Below are 20,204 nucleotides of genomic sequence, written 5' to 3'. Positions count from 1 at the left end.
TTTATTTCGGTAAGTTTCAAAATAATAATGGGATTTTTTTTAAATACTGTTTGACTCTCAGCATAAATTTGCTCAAATTCAAGGCTGAATTCCTAGCAGAAAAAGGTAGAAAAGAAACACAACTCTTGGTAGACAAATAACTGTGTAGCGAAGGTGCAAATTAGATGAAAATTTATTCTGCGCAACACGCTCGTCTCGTTTATTATCGCATATATTCTGCGTCTGCAATGGCAACAGTGACGATCAATATGCAGCGAAGTTTCACGGTTAAGCCACTATAGGAATTGGAAACGAGTCAGTAATAGTCGGTAGCAAGCGGTTCTTTGACCCAGGAAATGGACTATTCACCATACTTTAGAATGGAGGCGGAAAGTTTTAAACGTTGAGACTCCAAAGAAGTATGGAAGTTTGCGCCTAACCGTTTAAACGGGTCATTGATTCTAGATATAGAGGATTTCACAATATCATTATAACAAATGGAAAAAAAAATCAGTCCACCTGGCGAACATGGTTTCTTTCCCGCATACCACGAATTTGAGAAGCACTTGGAAAGATCAAAATACTTCAACATTTTCAGAATTGATATGGGGAATCCGATTTTTTTCCCGCATCAAAACTTCACCGACAAAAACTAAATCTTCCCTTAAAGTCAAACCGCATCAATAATCTGTCTAAAGGCCGATTTCTTCACCTCCGCTTAGTGCTTAAACCCGGTTCAATCGTATGGGTAAGCACCGCTTAAGAGTTAAGCGGAGGTGAAGAAATTGGCCCTAAGGGCGTATGGGTAAGCACAGCTTAAGGTCACTCCTGACGGAATCCAAGTTCCAAAGTGCTCGCGTTTTCGGGGGCACACCATTCGATTCAGAGGCGGCGCACAACTGTCATTTTTGTTGATTTAGCTTTGCTGCGTCGCAGCATGCGTGAAATAATAAAAATGACAGTTGTGCGTTGCGTCCGTATCGAGTGGTGTGCCCCCGAAAACGCGAGCACTTTTAAACTTGGATTCCGTCAGGAGTGACCTTAAGAGTTAAGCGGAGATGAAGAAATTGGCTCTAATACAGGTTTCAATGCTAGGAAAATTTGAAATTAATTAACGCCCCTGTGCATTGCAGAAACTTTGACGCTCAAAACCTTCTTGTTTTCGTTGGATTGCTATCAAGAAACATATTCATTGGTTAAGACAATTATTTTGAGCTTTTTAGTGGAATGTTTTCACTTGTCATAAGACGAGTTTGTACAATCCCATTTAATGCCACCACTTGATTGTACCTTGACAGATACGTCACAGTAACAGATACAGATACGTAAATCAACAGTAAGGTCGTCTTCAGTGTCTCGTACTGTCCAGTCAAGTACGAGACACTGAAGACGACCTTATACTGTTGAGGTTGAAATACGTATCTGACAAGGTACAATTCCACAAATCAAGTGAAATTAAATGGGATGGTACAAACTCGTCTTATGACAAGTGATTTTCACTGGGCTATTTTTCGACATTCTGGCTACGTGTCCGGCTCACAGTCGTCCGATTTTCGCTGTATGAACGATAACATATCCAAATTATCCATCAGTGAAAACTTGCCAGCGAAAAAGAATCATTCAAATATTATGTCTTGATTTGAAGCATTCACCGTTACTTTTCGGAGTAATTCCAAAATTTAAAAAGTTATCTACGATGTCAACTCGCCTTCTTTTCATAACTGAGAAATTATCAAAAATATCAATCATTATCGTGTGAGAGTGTTTTAACACATCCCTGACTGCACCCCGCACTTTCCTGTCGAGAACTCCAAGTGTATGATCGTACACGAGCATTGTCTAGATCTCGTGTCCGTAGAGGACTAACGATCTAATGAGCGTTTTGGAGTAAGTCAGTGTGGTACGGCGGCGAGCTCTATCCGATGAAAGCATCTTGCAGATTGCTATCGATTTCCTGCTACGATGCTTCTACGTATTTCTTTGCTATGTATCGTCGGTCACCAGTGAGTCAAGTACACGAATTCTTCAAACACCTCGATTTCGTCACCACCGATACAAACTTGTGGTTGGTGGCTTACGTAAATACTCTTTTGACTGAATTTCACTAATAACGGAGCTATACTGCCGTAATCTGGAAAAGTGACGTAACAGCCATTTTACAACATGCATGTTTCCCATTTTTCTGTTAAAGAGCTCGATGAGTAGTACTCGTTAACACCATTTTTGGAAAATGGCGTATACGTCACTTTTTCAGATTACGGCAGTATAGCTCTAGTGGCCCTCCTTAGCCGTGCGGTAAAACGCGCGGCTACAAAGCAAGACCATGCTGAGGGTGGCTGGGTTCGATTCCCAGTGCCGGCCTAGAAAATTTTCGGATTGGAAATTGTCTCGACTCCCTGGGCATAAAAAGTATCATCATGTTAGCCACATGATACACGAATGCAAAAAGAGAGTTGTAGAAAAACCTTCGCACAAAAAGTCCACCATACAATACATTTTGAAATTAGGCCTCTGGAATGAGCTATTGACAAACTACTAAATGATCGAACGCAGATTACTAAATGATCAGTATACCCTTCGTGAACCCTCCATTCAGGCTCCACCGTCCATCCCGCGCTGCAGAACGCCACATCGATGCATGACTTTTTCCGCAACCGAATCATGGTATCCTGGATTTCAACCCCACACTGATCTCTCAGTGCAGCTACCAGCTCACTGGCTTCGGTAATTTCATCCAGGCCTCGGCATTGGATTACCTCTACTGGGCATAGGGCTCTCATCTGAACCGCATCACCCAGCACCTCTTCTGTCAACTTTTTATACGCGGAACTCTTCCGCGCAGCATCCCGCTTCAGGACGAGGATCATCTCGCCCTTTTGCTTTCTGCGGATGCAGTTGTCATCATCCCCTAGAGCAGTGAGCTTTTTATCGCCCCGCAAAGCCTTCAGAACGTCAGCATAGCTCTTACCATCAGCCTTGACGATAATTGCTTCGTTTTGTCCTTCCTGCTATGACCATTGGAAGGTGTGCCCTTTCCTCTACGGGCACTCCCCTTTTTAGCCAATGGCGCCTTCGCCTCCTCTACCACTTTTCGCTCCTTCTTCACCGTTTGGGATTCACAACTTCCCTCCAGGGCAGACCTTCCTCCCGGCGAACTTCGGTAGTCCTCGTGGAGGTAGGAACTGGTTTCCGTCGTTCCTTAGGGTCGGCAACCTGCTCAACTTTCTCCCGACGGATTTGAGTAGCCTTCTTCTCGTGCAATACCGGCTTGGCGCTAGCTCCCTTCAGGTCGGTTGCCATACTGACCTTACTAAGCTTTGGAGTTGCTCCAGTAACAACCATGGGCCAGCGGAGTTCAAAAGTCTGACTCGACTTCCTTCCTGGCCTCCACCGCTTGGCTCACTGCCAACTCATTCTTCTCGATAAGTTGGCGAATTTTTCGTTCCGCCTCCTTACTTGCCCGCAGTAAGGACTTCCACTCCTGCTTTGCCTCTACAACCATGTTGCAGATGGTCAGCACCGATTTCTTAAGGTACTTGGACATGAATACGTCCGTTACGTCTGTAATCACCTCCATTTTCTGGCCTCCATTCTCCTTGTCACTGGTCATCACTTCCGTGGTCAGGGTAGCTCCGTCCATCTTGATCTCGATGGGCGGCTCCTCCGATCTGCCACGCTCTTGGTATCGCCTGCCCCTGGCGATCGGTGGGGCAACCTGTTAAGGTCACTATGTCTGGCGAAGGGATCCATCTTTTCATCAGAAGCTTCTCCCTTTCCACTCAAATTTGTTTTTTTTTGTTGGTTTGGTCGATATTTTGGTCCCACGAGTCGCGCGAGAAAATCCACAATAACGCGAGAACTCCGCAATAACGTGGTAAGGGAATATTATACTATGGGGGTGGGAATTCCCAGGTACCCCACAGGCTCCGTTAGCGGCCTGCTATTTATTTCACCCCTCAGACCATGCATCCCCTTGGCACGGGTCGCTTGATACCGTAGGATTAGGGGTTAGGGGACGTCATATTATTAGCTGCACTGAAGTGCTCCTGATAATATGACCAGATTTACACCGCACGCAAAAAAAAGCGTTCCCGAAATCGTGAACCAGCAAAAATACACCGTGATTTAATTCATGGATTCGGGAACACCAGTCACATTTTCCAGAACGTTCCAGAAAACGTGACTGTGTTCCCGAATCCGTGGCTGTTGTTCACGAAAAAATACACCGTGAACACTGCTCAAAAGTATCTATATGCCCAGTGTAGCGGGTACTAAATACTTATCCTACTTGATTGACTATTGACATTGTACAAACATACATATGAGAGAGACTTAGTTCTGAAAATGTATTGCGAGAGTTCGGCTACGTGCTCGGTGCTGGGAATTTGGTTTCATCAGTACCTGCTAAGCTGCGGAGGACAACGGAGGTCCTTCGTAGCTTAAGTAGTAGGGAAAGCACCTGTCTAGCGTACTGGTTTCGTGGGATCAAATTCCACCGAAGGGAGCGGTTACCCTCCAATACCATTTCCGAACTAAATCTATCACATGTTGTGCATATGCATAATCGAGGTTCAGACATATTAATATTTTTTTATTATTTGTCCTCCGTAAGTGAAACCATTCTACTTTTCATATTTTTCAAACGAGTACTGCTACGTGTAGAAAGTATATGAGGGTGTTAAGACAATTATTTTGAGCTTTTTAGTGTAATGTCTTCACTTTTCATAAGACGAGTTTGTACCATCCCATTTAATTCCACCACTTGATTGTACCTTGACAGATACGTATTTCGACCTCAACAGAAAAATCGTCTTCAGTGTCTCGTACTTGACTCGACTTATTAGTCGCGACAAACTCGTCTTATGACAAGTGAACCGTTTGTTTGAGAAACTGCATATGTAACATTTTTGGCCAAAATGAGATTTTTATATATTCTGAATCCTCATCCAAAAATACGTATTCTGGCAAAAAAAACGAAAAAAAAATTGTTCAGGAATGTATGATTTTTTTTTCGTTTGTTTGAGAAACTACATATGTCCACGTACTTTGAAGAGCATTGTGGAGTACTGCTTACATTTTTTGCACTGAAAGTGCCCCAGGATGTTGAGTTTTACCAAAAACTATTGATCTGTATCGAAGAAATCGAAAGATTCAGTGCAAATTGGTTCAAAAACAGTTTTTTGTTGTTTTCTCGAAATAGTTTAAAATGGACTTATGCAGTTTCTCAAACAAATGATTCAAGTAGATAAGAGTGTTGTTTTCGATTATTTGATAATTTTGAACTTTTCCAAAATCTCTTTCATCAGGTTTTTGGATTTTTTAATTTGGGTAACTTTGAGCATAATTCACATCATTCGGGCAGGCCCATCGTGCAGATTATTCAGTCATGAACTGCCGTGAATCGCATAGTTGTCCCATATGAATAGGAAACCCAGCAAAGATGGGACAGATATGCGATTCACGGCAGTGAATAACATGATAAACGAATATTTTTGAATTTACGAAAGGAAGAAACGGGGACAGCCGTACCAACCGTTCCACATGCAAGGGATGTTCAAAGAGGTGACGTTGGGAGTGACATTGCTAAGAAGATTCGTGTCACTCCTTGTTGATCTAACTTCCAGGGATGGTACACAGGTATTTCTCCCATATGTCCTGGCTCTTATGCCTAGGCTAAAGCGCCATTACTCGCCCAAAAAAAATATTTCGAATACATCTTTTCAAAACTCGTATTATCGAGGTGCGAAAATTAGACGTTTGGTAGAAATTACGTTTTCAGCAATAAAAATTTTTATTTTGAAAATAATATAACTTATCACACAAATATAATTACGAACTATTTTTTTTATTATAGGGGAAGGTGGGTAGACTTGATCCCCGGGGAGACTTGATCACCCCCTGTTTTATCGAGAACTAAAGTAGTTTTGTTCTAGCGTATTTTTTAGTATAGATCCTCTAGACAAATGACCTTTATGTGGTGAGTTATTTTTTGGATTGACAACCTTATTTATTCTGCAGGGCGGTTTGTATATTTTGACCTTCCTAAAGATTTTTTTATTGGTCACGCAAAATTTGAATAACTTTTCATAACAATGACCAAATGATTTCGTTTTTTCACAGCACAAAGCCATAAATGTGCTTAATGATTTGTACTGATGAAAATGTCAACATTCCATCAAAGTTTTAGGATATTTGGAATTGAAGTTTTTGCCCCAATATGGGGACATTTGATCCCCCATTAGTCACCCATACAAAAGTTTGGCGAAAAAATTCAAAAAAATATAAATCTGTTCCCAGGCCTCTAATTTTTTGTAGATTTGGCAGATCTGATGAAGGGTTGGCAGGAAAAAATATTTATTGCGTAGATATCATAGAAATGGGATCTAGTCTCCCCAAATTTAAAAAAATACATGTGCTGTCGAATTCAATAACAAAAATCGTTCATGTATACGTACAGCAATTCCAAAATTCCGCGTATTTAAAAAAAATATTTAAAAAATCTGAGGTTACCTTTACCTAATTTCATCAGTGCAAGTTCTTGGAGAGGGATCAATTTCCCCCGAATATTTTAAAAGTAGATTTTTGACAGCACTCTAAAAAATCGATTGTGTATCAATAACAACAATAATTTAAGGACTGTCATACATCAGTAAAGTTAAATACTATATTCCTTAGAGAGTCTGTGTGGAAATCGCGTATGTTTATTTATTTTTGGCTGTGATACATCCGAAATCAGAAAAGGGGATCAAGTCTACCCAGTCTCCCCTAATATTTGTTTTGAGTGCTTGTTTGTTTTTATATTAAAAATTTTGGCGATGAAAAGAAGGCAAATTTAGAAGAAGGGTATAGGTAATATTCTGCAGTAGATTTAGTCTAGATTAAGAAACTTAACTCACATTATGGAATGGTATTAAAAGAAAATAATAATTTGTTCATTTCTTGAAAATGGTCAAAGAGATCAATGTTACCCCGCCGATCAAAATACCCCGGGTTACGGTAATAAACAATTATGTTAGAGCTTGTTTAGCTGATGATCTTTATTTGTTATGTGATAAGAGGAGTCAAGCCTATCCATGTTAAATCTCAAACATCCATCGTTTTGTTTTATTTGTAAAATATTTCACAAACCAATGAAACGTTCCACTTAGCTACATGCTTGCTGAAGCTATGGTCTCTGGCATTCAGCATGTTTAAACCCTCATCTAAAGTTGATTAAATGACATTTATTGAATTGGATATCATTTAAAATATAGGGGAATGGTTCGCCACTTCATCTCATAGCTCCCATTTCCATCCCATCAAAAACAAAGCAATGAAAAGGTATTTAATTTGTTTTTTATTTTTGTGATTTTTTTTCAGCAGTGAGCACGCATGTTAGCAAAAAGAAGCGACAAGATTGGTGCTGTGTTTCTCTGTTTTGCGATAAGATGAATATATGTATAGTGAGATGGAAAATGGAACAGTTCCCCTACGACAAAAAGGATTATTCCATTTAGTTCCATCACATGATAGTTACTTAAAAAAAACCCAGAATATATCACCTAGTGCAGGTGCCTCTCCCGTGCAGCAATTTCTAAAAAAAAGATTTTTAAAGGGAATAAATTGTTATATTTAATACTATGGCCTTCTACCAAAAGTTAAGTTCTAGAGTGATCTTAGAGCCTTTCCGTATACACAGGATTTTGTTTTTACACGATTTTTTTTCGCTCGTATTTTTGATCGTGTGACTTCAATTTACCACCAAACTCTTCGCAACATGTTTCAAAAAATCCAGAATAAATAGAAGAAAAATCACATGATAATTAATATGCGTTAAACATTTAGGATGAGTGGAAAATTGAGAAAATGTAAATCGTGTAAAAACAAAATCCAGTGTACTAAATTCAACGGTAAGGTCGTCTTTAGTGTCTCGTACTTGACTCAACTTGTAGACACTCGAGTTGGGTCAAGTACGCGATCTAATGGAGTGACATTCATCATCAACCATCCCAAACCTACGTGTTAAATTAATCTTTAATGAGAGGTAGGCTGGTTTTACTTCAGTGGCTGCCAAAGTGACGACTTCCTGTTAATCCATTGAAACTCGTGCAATCTTCGTATATTGTTCACGGGGTGACACAATAAACGAAATTTAAAACTGATATAATGAGCAATTCACTTTATAGCGCAATACTGGGAAACTGTTATGATTTGGAAATAAAATCATCGAGCGCATTCGAGACAATGATCATTGCCGTTCATATTCGTCGCCACCATAATCGTAGGTCGTTTATTTACCTAGCAGCAACTAAGCATCCACCTGGAAGACTGTGTGCAACTCAACGACTCATAGTAGATGTTGGTAATCTACAGAGCGATTAGAGTTTCCAAACCAATACGACGGTACCTAACTGAAAATTATGCAACGGCGCGAAATGTCATTCATCGACAATTGCTCTATAGCACCTCTTCCATTCTCCCTGTTTACAATAAAGCATCAAATGTGATTTTTCATTTTCCGCACAATCACGACTCTGCTTCTGCGTCGAAGCGGATGGCGTCATCGGCCAATAGCGAGAAGGCCACACTTCTTATGTTCGAGAAAACGACGGTCGATTGACAATTGCAGTTACTGTCCACAGTTTGGTGAACTCACAGACACTGCATCTCGTACTTGCTGCTGGTTTAGTAGAGAATTCCGAGTGTGCATCATGGGTTCCACCAAGGTATCAAGTTGCTTTAGTAGCTTGCAGCGTTCGAGCCTCGACGAGGAACAAAACTGGTTGAATATTTTAAGCACAAACCCAATGACCGAGCGAAAAGCTGCTAATGTGAAGTAGGAGCTGCTGCACATGATTTACACATTGGAGTACAAAATTTGTCAGTACAAGTAACTAGTAAACTTTCAATTTGCATCATGACTGTGTTTTGCCGCATGTGCTAGTGTAAGAAATGTAGGTTAACGAATAAGCTCTAAGCGCACCTACTTTTACGCTACCACTCTCGATGGGATTAGATAATAGTTGGCATCCTAAGCTACACACTATTTATGCGGGTGTATCTGATGATAGTAAGACTCGTAAATCAATTCAACATATTGGGGAAATATTCCAGCAAACAGCATCCTTATTCCGGCCCTACATGTTGACCCTACACCCAACTAGCGGATGGTAGATGTTAATACATTTCTGCAAATGAACCATACAGAAAATGTATGAATTTTTGGCATATACAATTTCGGAAGATTTTAATACAACTTTTGTATTGTATAATTTGATTACAGTACCTAAATAACAAACTTACATTTCTTGTATAAAAACCTTGCAGTATTGTAGGGGAACGGTTCGGCACTTCATCTCATAGCTCCAATTTCCAACCCATCAAAAACAAAGCAATGAAAAGGAATTTGTTTTTTTTTTATTTTTATGATTTTTTTCAGCAGTGAGCACACGCATGTTAGTAAAAAGAAGCGACAGGATTGCTGCTGTATTCCTCTGTTTTGGGATGAGATGAATATATGTTCAATGAGATGGAAAACAGAACCGTTCTCCTACATGCCAAGATTTTATACAATAATTGTAAGATTTATTGTTTTGGGTGTATGACTAAGTAGCATTTTTTGGGACTTCCGTAGATCAGCGTAGGCTATAAAACGGATAATTGTGTTTGCCTTTCTCGTACACTAAAACTAGAATAAACATTAAACTCGATTCAAGAAAAAAGATACAAAGTTGCAATATTTAAGTTCCAAGATAAATTTCAATCTCTATTGCACCTATTTCAGAAACCTTTCATCGATACACAAGCTCCGTTTCCTTGGCACATCTTTATCCACAGTGTGCCAAACAAAAGCCTATCGAACTATTGGAAATTATTGCTCAATTCTGTTATAAACTCTATTTTGAAGGTTAAGGAAAATGTATTCCTTGTATTGATCAATTATTTCGAAAATGTCACTAATACTACTATTACCAGTGACCCACCCCAGTTAATGCTTCTCCTTACCGGCCTGCTCCGTGGATCAATCACTTGATCTGAGGCAAAAGCATGCTCTTTCTCTATCTTAAAGACCATACGAATCTGGGCCAGCGAGTCACTATGGCACAAGACTAAACTATACTGCTTCACAGCCTCCGATTCGCTCAGAAAGCAACATAGCTGGAATCACAACACTAGCTTGCAGCAACCGATGCAGATGCGACGGGCAGTTTAGCAAGAAGTAAACCTAAAGTACTACGTCTATGGAACTGCAAAGCTTTTGTGGCGTAAGTTGAACCGGCACGACCGATGGCGCGTCGCGACGTGGTAAATCGCGAGAACCGGTTCCATGGTCAAAACAAAAAGGCAAAACTGCGGCACCAGCTGGTGGTTTATTTGCGTTTCGAAAGAGCTGGAAAGGAAGGTGATCTCTAAAGAGTAGAGGTAAGAAGATAAGCATACAAAAATCTTTCAATTGATCGATACCCGCAGCACTGAGCTGAGATACCCCATAAAGGTAGTTGATGATAATGACAGTGGCGTAGCCAGGGGGGTGGTTTTGGGCATAAAACCCCCCCCAGAGACATCATTTTTAGAAGAAATTTTTTTTTTCGAAAAAAAAAATGTTCGAAAAACCCCCCCCAGACCAATTTTCTGGCTACGCCACTGGATAATGAAATCCTTAAGTAAACGTTAAATGCTGCTGATTGACTCATTGACTTATAAGGATAGAATCATTTGGCACGTTTTGAATTATAGGTGTGAAATAATGATGAAATCCTTAACAAGCACTGATGCACACCGGATTGCAAATCATGTTTTCATTTCTCGTACAACAAAGTAATATTGAAAGGCAATAGATTCACCCAATAAAATAACTGAATCCTTTACAGGAATAATGACATATTCAAGGGCGAGTTTACGCATTTGTACACGTGCAAAACTGTGTGAATCTGTGCGAGTGTATTTTGTTTATGTCTTACGACTCGAGAATTGTGGATTTTGTGAGACGTCTATGTAATTCAAAGGTTTCGACAATTCGTACTTCATTCAGCACCTCAACCGATTTTCCTAAAATGCTAGATTGGAACCTAAAGAAATATGTTTGAAAACGTGATATATAAAGTTGATTCATGGAACTTATTTGATCTACAATCTCTCTTCATTACAACCACTATGTAAAATAAAAGAAAGACGATGTCATCACTACGTGGATTAATCAATTTTAATTTGAATACACCGGATTGCTAGCAAACTGATACATGCTGGTAACTGCTCGGAAAGCATAGTAAATCGATTGAGGCGTGAAAGAGGTAAAAAATTGGAATGTACTTTCGGAACACATGTTTATACGTTAGAAAATCGGTGAAAGATAGAATTCGCTGTTGCTTGATGATATGGTACAAAACCAAACTCTATTTAAACGATGTTTCTCTTGCAAACACAATGTTCAATATGTTAGTGTGTCAATAGGGTAGATTGCTTACATAACCTATCAACCAGTTTCACATAGTCGAATCCTAAAAGATATCACAACACAATCGATTTCTTCTGTGATGCGCCTTCAAAATCATATTCGGCATTAATCAACGCATACAGACCGCGTCGATCCAACGAGAAGGTGATTGCACCCTACACAGGAATTCGAATGACATTGATTTCAAAACGTTTGTCGCGTGTCCGTTAAATATAAAATTCAACCTTGAAAAGCTAATGGAAACGATGCACACTACATGACTACATTAATATTTCGGTTGGTGTGGAGGTTTGAATTGAACCCATTCAATCACGCATGTAAAATAGGTCGATTGAATCTTTGCGGTTACATCTCCGCATTGAGATAAGATAATATAATATATTATAACAAAAATAAATAATTCGGACATAATAATGTCAGCATAAAACCGAGAATTTTCGTATTTACATATCTATTGAAAAGCATTACCTTCTGATTATTATGAATTAATAAGAAGTTTGTACGTTTTTAGGGATTTTCATTGTCACGCTAGAGACCTCCTAGTGACCTCTTATGTGTTTACGAGTTTGAACAAATATAGTACAGAGCATTGTACGTACATCGTAAACAATCGACACTAAGTATGCGCGTATGAGGTGCTAAAATATTTGCCGACAGCAACAAATGACAGAGGATGACGATGACTGACGAGACTAAATGCGGTGACGTGACTTGAATAGTTGCGTTACTGTTTCGCTTTATGCTGTTTCCTTATTTTTTTGAAGACTAAGTTCAATGTTTTATGGACTGTGTAAATTTTCCAGTGCCAAATAATTTCATTCGATTTGGTATAGATCAGCGGTTCTCAACGTTTACTGGACCCAGATACATGAGATAAAACTGGCAAATTTTAAACATGCAATAAATTTTGAGAATTCGTCAATGATAAAGATGATATATCAGAAATTGTTTGAGCTCTACATATTCGCGTCGATAGAGCAGAACGAAAAATATAGTTTTAAAGTGCTAATTCAAATCACTCCTAAACGCTAAGAATTGTTTTCACAAATATATTCGTTTTTTTAATCATATTAAAGTTTAATATTAGCGTTTAATGGATTCATTCACTTCGATTTATATTAAAACATTCTCAAAAATTATTCTGAAAACTTCTTGCGTTAAACACATTTATATCCGTCATAGAACGTGTTAATATTATTTCATTTAATTTCACCACATGATTGTAATTTTACAGATTTGTACGTGTTTTGACCGCAACAGTAAGGTTGTATTCAGTGACTACAAACGACGCTCTACTGAGTATTCTATATATATTGATTCGAAATAAATTGAACAATTTTGAATAATTATGAAAAAGCTGCATAAGTACAAGCCGTGTTAGTCCTCACTGGTACATTACCATGGCCTCCAAACAAAATGAAAAAGCTTAATAGACGTTAAAATTTATGCGCTGGTGAATGCGCTACAAATAGCCCTGCTTTGTTCACCGTTAAGTGCTGTTAAGGAATTGGTGTTTTGTGCATCGATGGTTAAGGTCGTAACAAACATCACACTTACTAAAGCAAACAAAATAGCGCAATAAACAACTATAGTGTCACATTTGGTAGGAGGAGGTTCCTCAAAATTGTATAACTTAACCACTTTTGAAAATGGCACTATAGATGTATCAACAACTATGAAATATCTATAGATAATTTGCCTACCGGCATCGTCATATCTCATGCTGTTGGTTGAAAATTTAAGGTACAAAAAATCAGATTAATATGACACATTATTTTTATCGACTTCAATTGTTTACGGCTGAAGGCCTATGACGGCTGAGCCTGCGATGGCAGCGGTGGTGGACGAAGTAGAATAAAATTATCCCAGAGAAATTTGGTGTGCTTATCCAAAGAAAGTGATTGGTTTCATAATCCACATTATACGTACATTAAAACAGGGTTATACTATAACAGTTCTGATTAACCAGAAAAAAGTCAACTACACTGATGAAAACAAAAAAATAAAAATAATAACAAAAAATTAAAATTAATATATGAAGATAACAGAGTCTTCCACGAAAGGCTGAATCACATAAGACTGAAAACTCATAAGGCTGGACACGAAAGGCTGAAAAGTAAAAATCTCACATAAGGCTGAAATAACAAAAGGCTGAAACTCGAAAGGCTGAAAAATCGCGAGAAACCAATTTTAGTGGAAGAATTCACATTTGACGTTAATAGTGATGATGATGATGATGATGATGATACTACCATCTATTGTAGCAAGGCACCTGCTTATAGCACTGGCCATATCTGGCAAACGATTTGATCGTGATTATACTATTGTTTGTATTTCATCAAACTCCTGTATGAAGGGCCAAAAATGGGTGGGGTGGTTCCATAAGCAGAAACACTTATGCGAATCCACGGGATGAATAGAGAATCTCCTTCCAGAAGAAAGTTCGTACATACAATAATATAATCTAGCCCTCGTTTCCCAGATTGACCAGGAGGGTGAAACGCCTGTCATCCGCGGTACAATGGCACTCTACCCAACATCGTTTTTGGTACTTCTGTTTTTGGTACCCAGTTGCTGGGTAGTATACCCGAATTCAGCGCTCATTTTGGGTGATTGGTTCGTACGCAGTTAGTGCTAATTATCGGCAATTAACTTTTTCTGGCGAAAACTTGCAATTAGTTGAGGTACATCGTGCCTTTTGTGTTTGTATGGCTTCTTTATGCCAAAAAATAACTCGTCGATACTTCCGAAGTTTTGTTATCGTGAATTAAACGAAATGAAAGCAAAAGCATAGTACGCCATATTGAATGAATGGTGGGTAGGTGTATTAGCCTTCTCTTCAGTCCCCTGAGATTGACCCAACATTTGACGTTAATAGGGGCACAAACTAAAATGATCCGCAACCTTCTTGCAACTTCTTGTTGTCTTTCAATTTTTATACAGAATTCTTATTTTTTAGTCTACACAGCTCAAAAAATGTTGAGGTAACATAGAAAAGAACAAGACTTTTTTGTTCTTGGTTCTTGTACATATTTGGTTTTTGATTCTTGCCAAGATTACTTTCTTATTTTTTATTCTTTATTCTTCTCTTTTCTCCCTTCTTCTTTTTGCTCTTTTATTCTCCCTTATTTGTTCTTAATTCCTTCTTTTTTTTTCTTTTTCCTACTTTTTTATTCATGTTTTTCCTTCTTTCTTCTTAAAACCTTCCTAGTTCTTTCTTTCTGTTTCTTTATTGTTCCTTCGTTCTACCTTTCTTCTTAATTCTTCTTCCATAGTTCTTCCTTCTTAATTCCTCCTTTCATGTTCCTATTCCCTTCTTCCTTCTTCTGCCTTCCTTGTTCTTTCTTGCTTCTTCCTTTTTTCTTGTTTCTTCTTCCTTTATTTTGCTTTGTTCTTCTTCTTCTTCCTTCTTCATTCATTCCTTTTGCTTTCTTATTTCTTCCTTTCGCTTGTTTTTTTTCTTTTTCTTCTTTCTTCCTTCTTTCATCACCTTGTTTTTCCACCCTTTCTGTCTTCTTTCCTCTACCTTCTTCCTTTTCCAAATTTCTTCTTCCTTATTCTCTTTTCTCTATTATTTATTCATTCTACCTTCTTCCTTCTTCTTACTTACTTCTTTCAACCTTTTTTCCTTTTCTTTCTTTTGTCCTTTCTTCTTCTTTCTTTTTTCCCTCTTCCTTGTCCCTTGTTTTTCATCTTTATTTCTTCTTTCGTCTTGTTTTCTTCCATAATTTTCCTTTCTTTGCCCTTTTTCCTTCTTTTTTCTTTTAGCTACTTCCTTTTCTTTTTTCTTCATTCTTGTTTCTTCTTCTTTCTTCCTTCTTCATTCCTCCATCTTTCTTGTTTCTTCTTCTTTTTCCATCTTCCTTTTTCTATGTTCTTACTTCAATCTATCATCTTTTTTCCTTCTCCATTCTTCCGTCTTCTTTCTCTCTTCTTCCGTTTTCTTCCCTCTTCTTCTCCTATTTATTAGTTATTCTTTATTATTTATCCTTTTTTTTATTCATCATTCTCTATTCTTTATTCTTTCTTCTTTTTTCTTCATTCTTTATTCTTTATTTTTTATTCTTTATTATTTAATCTTTATTCTTTATTTTTTATTCTTTATTCTTTATTCTTTACCCAGAGGTAAACCAGCAGAGCTGAAAGCCTCTTTATTAATGAAAATAAAATAATTATTTATTCTTTATTCTTCATCCTTTATTCTCTATTCATCATTCTCTATTCTTCATTCATTATTCACCAACTACTAAATATGGTTAGTATAACATATCGTATGGTTGGAATTGATTTCATCCCATATATTTCAACCTTTCGATACATTTCAGCCTTCTGATACTTTCAGCCTTTTGAGACTTTCAGACTTTCGGGATTTCAGCCTTTTGAGTTCAGCCTTATGAGTATTCAGCCTTATGTGTTTCAGCCTTTCGTAGGACACCCACAAATAGAACGATTTCAGATAGCAAAACTGTGATTAGGAGCGAATATAATAATTAAGGTCTTAGGGCCAATTTCTTCACCTCCGCTTAGGCGCTAAACCAGGTTTAAACGTATGGGTAAGCACCGCTTAAGCGTTAAGCGAAGGTGAAGAAATTGGCCCTTAGAGGATTAATAAGGGCCATCCGACTCAGCGACACCACGTAGTTGGAGAACAATTAATGTACCTTTTATCTTTCTATCTTTTTTTTTTGCAGATTTGTGATGAGGCATGCATCCGTATGGATGTGCATTCTGACGTTTTATAATCTCCAATCGTCTTCGTTAGCTGCAATCGTACCCCCACCATGGAGTGACCCGAATAAAAATCCCTGTGCCAGTCAACCCGGTGGATGGCAGCTACTCTATTGGCCTCCGCTCAAAAAATGTTACAAAATCTTTCAGCTAGGGTATCCCTGCCCCGAAACAATGGAACTAAGCCCGGTAGGAGTGGGATCCACTAGCACGGGATCGACAGCAGAGTGCCGCTGTCCACCAGGAACCGCTCAATCCCCATTAACGAAACGATGCCATCGGTTATTCGAGCGAGAGCCTTGCGAGTTTGGACAATTTTTCGCACCGCTTGCCGATACAGATGTGAAGAGTGCCATGTAAAAACGCCCTCCGATGCAGCTTTACACCTTACGTTAAACAAAGACAGGGCTAAAATTCTTATCCAAAATTTTATTACAGACCAAAACAACGATGGGGTACATGTAAATCGGCACAAATGTGTGAGAGTGGAATGATTTACTGGCCACAGGACAATAAATGTTACCAACTGTATACCAAAGGACCCTGCGCGAAGGGAAAGTTAATGAGCTTAGATTCTGATGGAATAGCTAAATGCAAGGTATGAAGTAGTGATATATTTTGTTAGAATTTCATCGCTATTTCTATATTTCCAGTGTAAAGACGAAGGGGAGTTGAGCAATTATTTCTATGACGAGACGGAAACATGCCATGAATTTTTCACTAAGGGACCATGCTTGCGCACAGGAGAGCTATTTCTCCCTTCAAAGAAGTGTGCATGCCATCAAAGATTGCCACATTTTCATAACGAATCAAATCAATGTTACGAATTAGGCACTATTGGGCCTTGTCCTGTTGGGCACACATTCATTATAACCGATAAAAGGGGGCAACAAGAGGTAAGCTCAATGAAGGCAGAGTGTCGATGTAAAGAAAACTACGTTCTATGGAAGGACGGTTATTGCTACAAGTTGTATACACAGGGACCATGTGAGACAGGATCCTTTCTGATAGATTCAAACGTTTGCTTACCTAACCCATGTGAGAAAGGTAGATTGTATTTTCCTAAAGAAAAAACATGTTATCGAATAGGATCACAGGGTCCCTGCACTTTGCACCAGGTGGTTATATTTGACTTTACAACAAGACCGTCATTGGATGGCATTTCCTATAACGGAATTTGCGGATGCTCTGGAGTCATCCATAACTTAGATCAGTCATGTACAGATGATGAAGTTCCTAAAAGTGCTTGTGATAGTACGCCTGATATGGTGGAGATAAATAAACAATGTTATAAGCTTTACACTCGTGGGCTTTGCGGTCCAGGACAGTGGCTTGAACCGAAAAAGACATCGTCAAATGTTCGTGCGGCTACATGCGTCTGTAGGCCAGGATACACTCCATATGATTCACCGATGCAAAACGGCGTAATCGGCTGTCAACCACCGGCCGTGGGACTCGCCAGGTATTTGAACGAAAAAAGGATATTTTCAATAAGTTTCGGAAACGTTACGTTGGCAATCCCGTATTAGCAACGTAGAACTAACAAACTAGCGGTACTAAATTTTTACCAAGCATGCGACGCAACTAATGATGTTAACTCTTCCCTTAGTAGTATAATAGCATGGACCGGTAAAGAAAGTTGGTATTTTCATGTCGAACAAGCCGTTCTGAATTACAATCGCTTGAATAAAAATCTATTTTAATCAATTTACTAGGTGGTTCATGAGCCTGTTAGGATTTGCATCGCCCGAACCAGAGGAATACTAAGTTACCAAAAAGAAAAGTGCTGTGGCATCGAATTTTCCCGAATGACAACGAGATATTCACAATATTAGTTTGTAAGGCACCTTATTCGCTTCATAAGTCTAGTGTGTAACATTGCCTACGCACTGGATTCTAGTTTAGGATAAGCAGGAGTGCCATAGTTGCGGAAATTATTGAATAAACATTCAAATCCATCATTCCAAATGCCAATGCTGACTGAGTAGGTTAGGTAAAAAGAATTATAGGTACAATAAAATAAATTAGAAAAAATGTACTTACTCAAGTTTCCTTTCAAGCCGATCAATTGTGTCCCTCATTTCAATTTTATTTGTTTTTAAGGTGCTGAGCTCTGCTTCGACTGTGTAAAGCTTTTCTGTTTTCTTGTCGAGCTCCATCTGTAATATTGATTTGATATTAATGGACAATCATGCTTATTTGCAGGTTATAATATAGAGAGAAAACTCAGATCTTATTTGTTAGTAAGTCTAGTCCTTCTTCATATGAGTAACCAAAAAATCTTATTCAGGCATCACAGACGATCATTTCGAGTATCGTTATACAAGGTTTCGTTATACCTATGTGTAAATGTACTTTACTTTTTATTTTGAAATCTAGATTAATGTGGCGTATGAAGAATAAAATTGCCCTGCAAAATGTCCATTTTACGATGTTACTCTATAGTTCAGATGCTGAGTTTTCCATCTTGATTGAAAAAAATACAATATAATGAATAACTTACCAAAAGTTTGTCTTTCTCCTGTTGCAGCGAAGCGTTTGATGCTTTCAACACGCTTATATCCCCTCTTAGTTTGCCAATATCTTTCTGGGCGTGTTCAATTGTTCCATCAACTTTAGTTAATTTAGCTTCAGCACTGTCCAGCTGATTCTCAGAGCAGATCAGCCTGTTTTGATGTTGTAGCAAGGCCCGTTCTGTTTGTTCATGCAGAATTTTCAACTGCGAATGGCTAATCTTCATTTTTTTAAAACTGCTTTCAACATTCTGCAAACGCTCCTGTAAATCACGGTTGTCGTCTTTCAACATTTGCAACGTAGTTTGAGAAGAACTCTGAGCGCACAAAACATCGCGTTTTTCAGCCTCTAGCTTTGCAATCTTTGAACTGTAACTGATGATGGTTTCCTCATGTTTAGCTTGTTCATCCTTTTGACTTTTGGTTGCCAATTTCAATTTAGTCCTTAATGAGTCCCTTTCAGCTTCCAGCTGCTGCACTTCTCTTCTGGCAGCGTCTCTTTCGCGTTCTACTCGATGGAACGCCGATTGAACTGATAGTGACGTTTGACCAGAAAATGCAGAATCTGCCGTTCGCAAACGAGGGGCAGCACCAGCTTGGTTGAATATCGTTTTCTGTTCACTTTCCAATTGGGCTATTCTATCGGTTTTATACACGCTTTCACTATTAAGTTTTATAATATTCTCTCGCAGTTGCATGATTTCTTTAGAAAGAAGATCTCGATTCGATTCCGCATGTTTTAAGGAGTTCTCCAAGGATAAACATTTCTCTTTCAATTCATCAATCTCAACATCATTCTGATGGGAGTCGGCACCAACAAATGCGATTTGATTTGATATCTTGAGTTTCAATTTTGAATACTTTGATTTGATTTTCTCATAGTCTGTTAGAAATGTTTGTTCACGTTGTTTCAATTCATTCAGTTGTTTATAGAGGGCTCGTTTCTCTTCATTTGCTTGCTTCAAAGCATTTTGAAGAGTTGAATCCAGAGAGCATGCCGATGCCGAGGAACTCACCGGTGTGGATCCTGACGTTCTTGCTGCCAACAAAGTTTCTAACTCTTTGATCCTCATATTTGAGCGTTGCAACCGTATCTGCAGGTCAGAATTTTCCCTATCTTTATTCAAAATGTTCAAGTTTGCTTCCGATTCTACGCTCAGAGCTACATTCTCAATCTCCTTCAGTTCTTGCTCCAACTGTTTGTTGCGCTCGGATAGCTTGTGTATTTTCTTACCAGCGCTTTGCTGATTTTCCAACGCTTCAGTTAGTTTGTTTTGAATGGATGTTTTTTCTTCCTGAAGTCCTTTGACATCTTCCGTCAAGGTGTTCACATTGCGATAGCAACAGTCCTTTGCGAGAGCGGCTGCAGGTCGACCACCAGCAAACAATGCTCCAAGCCGTTGAATTTCGCGATCACGGCAGTCAATCTGAAATGTTTTTTAAATGAATTACTAATTGTCTAAAGGGACTCCATATAAGTGGAAAGGTTTTTGTAATTACAAATTTACAAATGATGCCTTCTCAGTAAATATTCATACAAATAACAATCA

The 20,204-nt window shown here is 38.6% G+C and overlaps 2 protein-coding genes across 5 annotated transcripts in view; one reads left to right on the top strand and one right to left on the bottom strand.

Moving 5' to 3' along the window:
• Positions 1-18,179, top strand: part of LOC134227292 (uncharacterized) — a 29,381-nt gene extending 11,202 nt beyond the window's left edge. Inside the window, exons 2-5 of one of the 3 annotated variants that reach the window (XR_009983646.1) lie at positions 16,105-16,497; positions 16,580-16,739; positions 16,795-17,779; positions 17,857-18,179. Coding sequence is in view for 2 of the 3 variants with exons in the window: in XM_062708666.1 (XP_062564650.1) it covers positions 16,112-16,497; positions 16,580-16,739; positions 16,795-17,670 (1,422 nt within the window). In the remaining variant the exon portion in view is untranslated. Of the gene's footprint in view, positions 1-16,104; positions 16,498-16,579; positions 16,740-16,794 lie in introns of all 3 variants that reach the window. The other 2 variants (XM_062708667.1, XM_062708666.1) reach the window with 2 other exon arrangements.
• LOC134227291 (centrosomal protein of 135 kDa-like) overlaps positions 1-20,204 on the bottom strand; it is a 135,450-nt gene that overhangs the window by 49,409 nt on the left and 65,837 nt on the right. For both annotated transcript variants that reach the window (XM_062708664.1, XM_062708665.1), the window contains exons 4-5: positions 18,645-20,081; positions 18,185-18,300 (exon numbers count right to left, since the gene is read on the bottom strand). In XM_062708664.1, coding sequence (XP_062564648.1) covers positions 18,185-18,300; positions 18,645-20,081 — 1,553 coding nt within the window. The remainder of the gene's footprint in view (positions 1-18,184; positions 18,301-18,644; positions 20,082-20,204) is intronic.

This window comes from Armigeres subalbatus, chromosome 3 (genome assembly GCF_024139115.2).
Source record: "Armigeres subalbatus isolate Guangzhou_Male chromosome 3, GZ_Asu_2, whole genome shotgun sequence".
NCBI lineage: Eukaryota > Metazoa > Arthropoda > Insecta > Diptera > Culicidae > Armigeres > Armigeres subalbatus.
The sequence above is the reverse complement of the archived record's forward strand: the minus strand, read 5'-3'. Positions and strand labels throughout refer to the sequence as shown.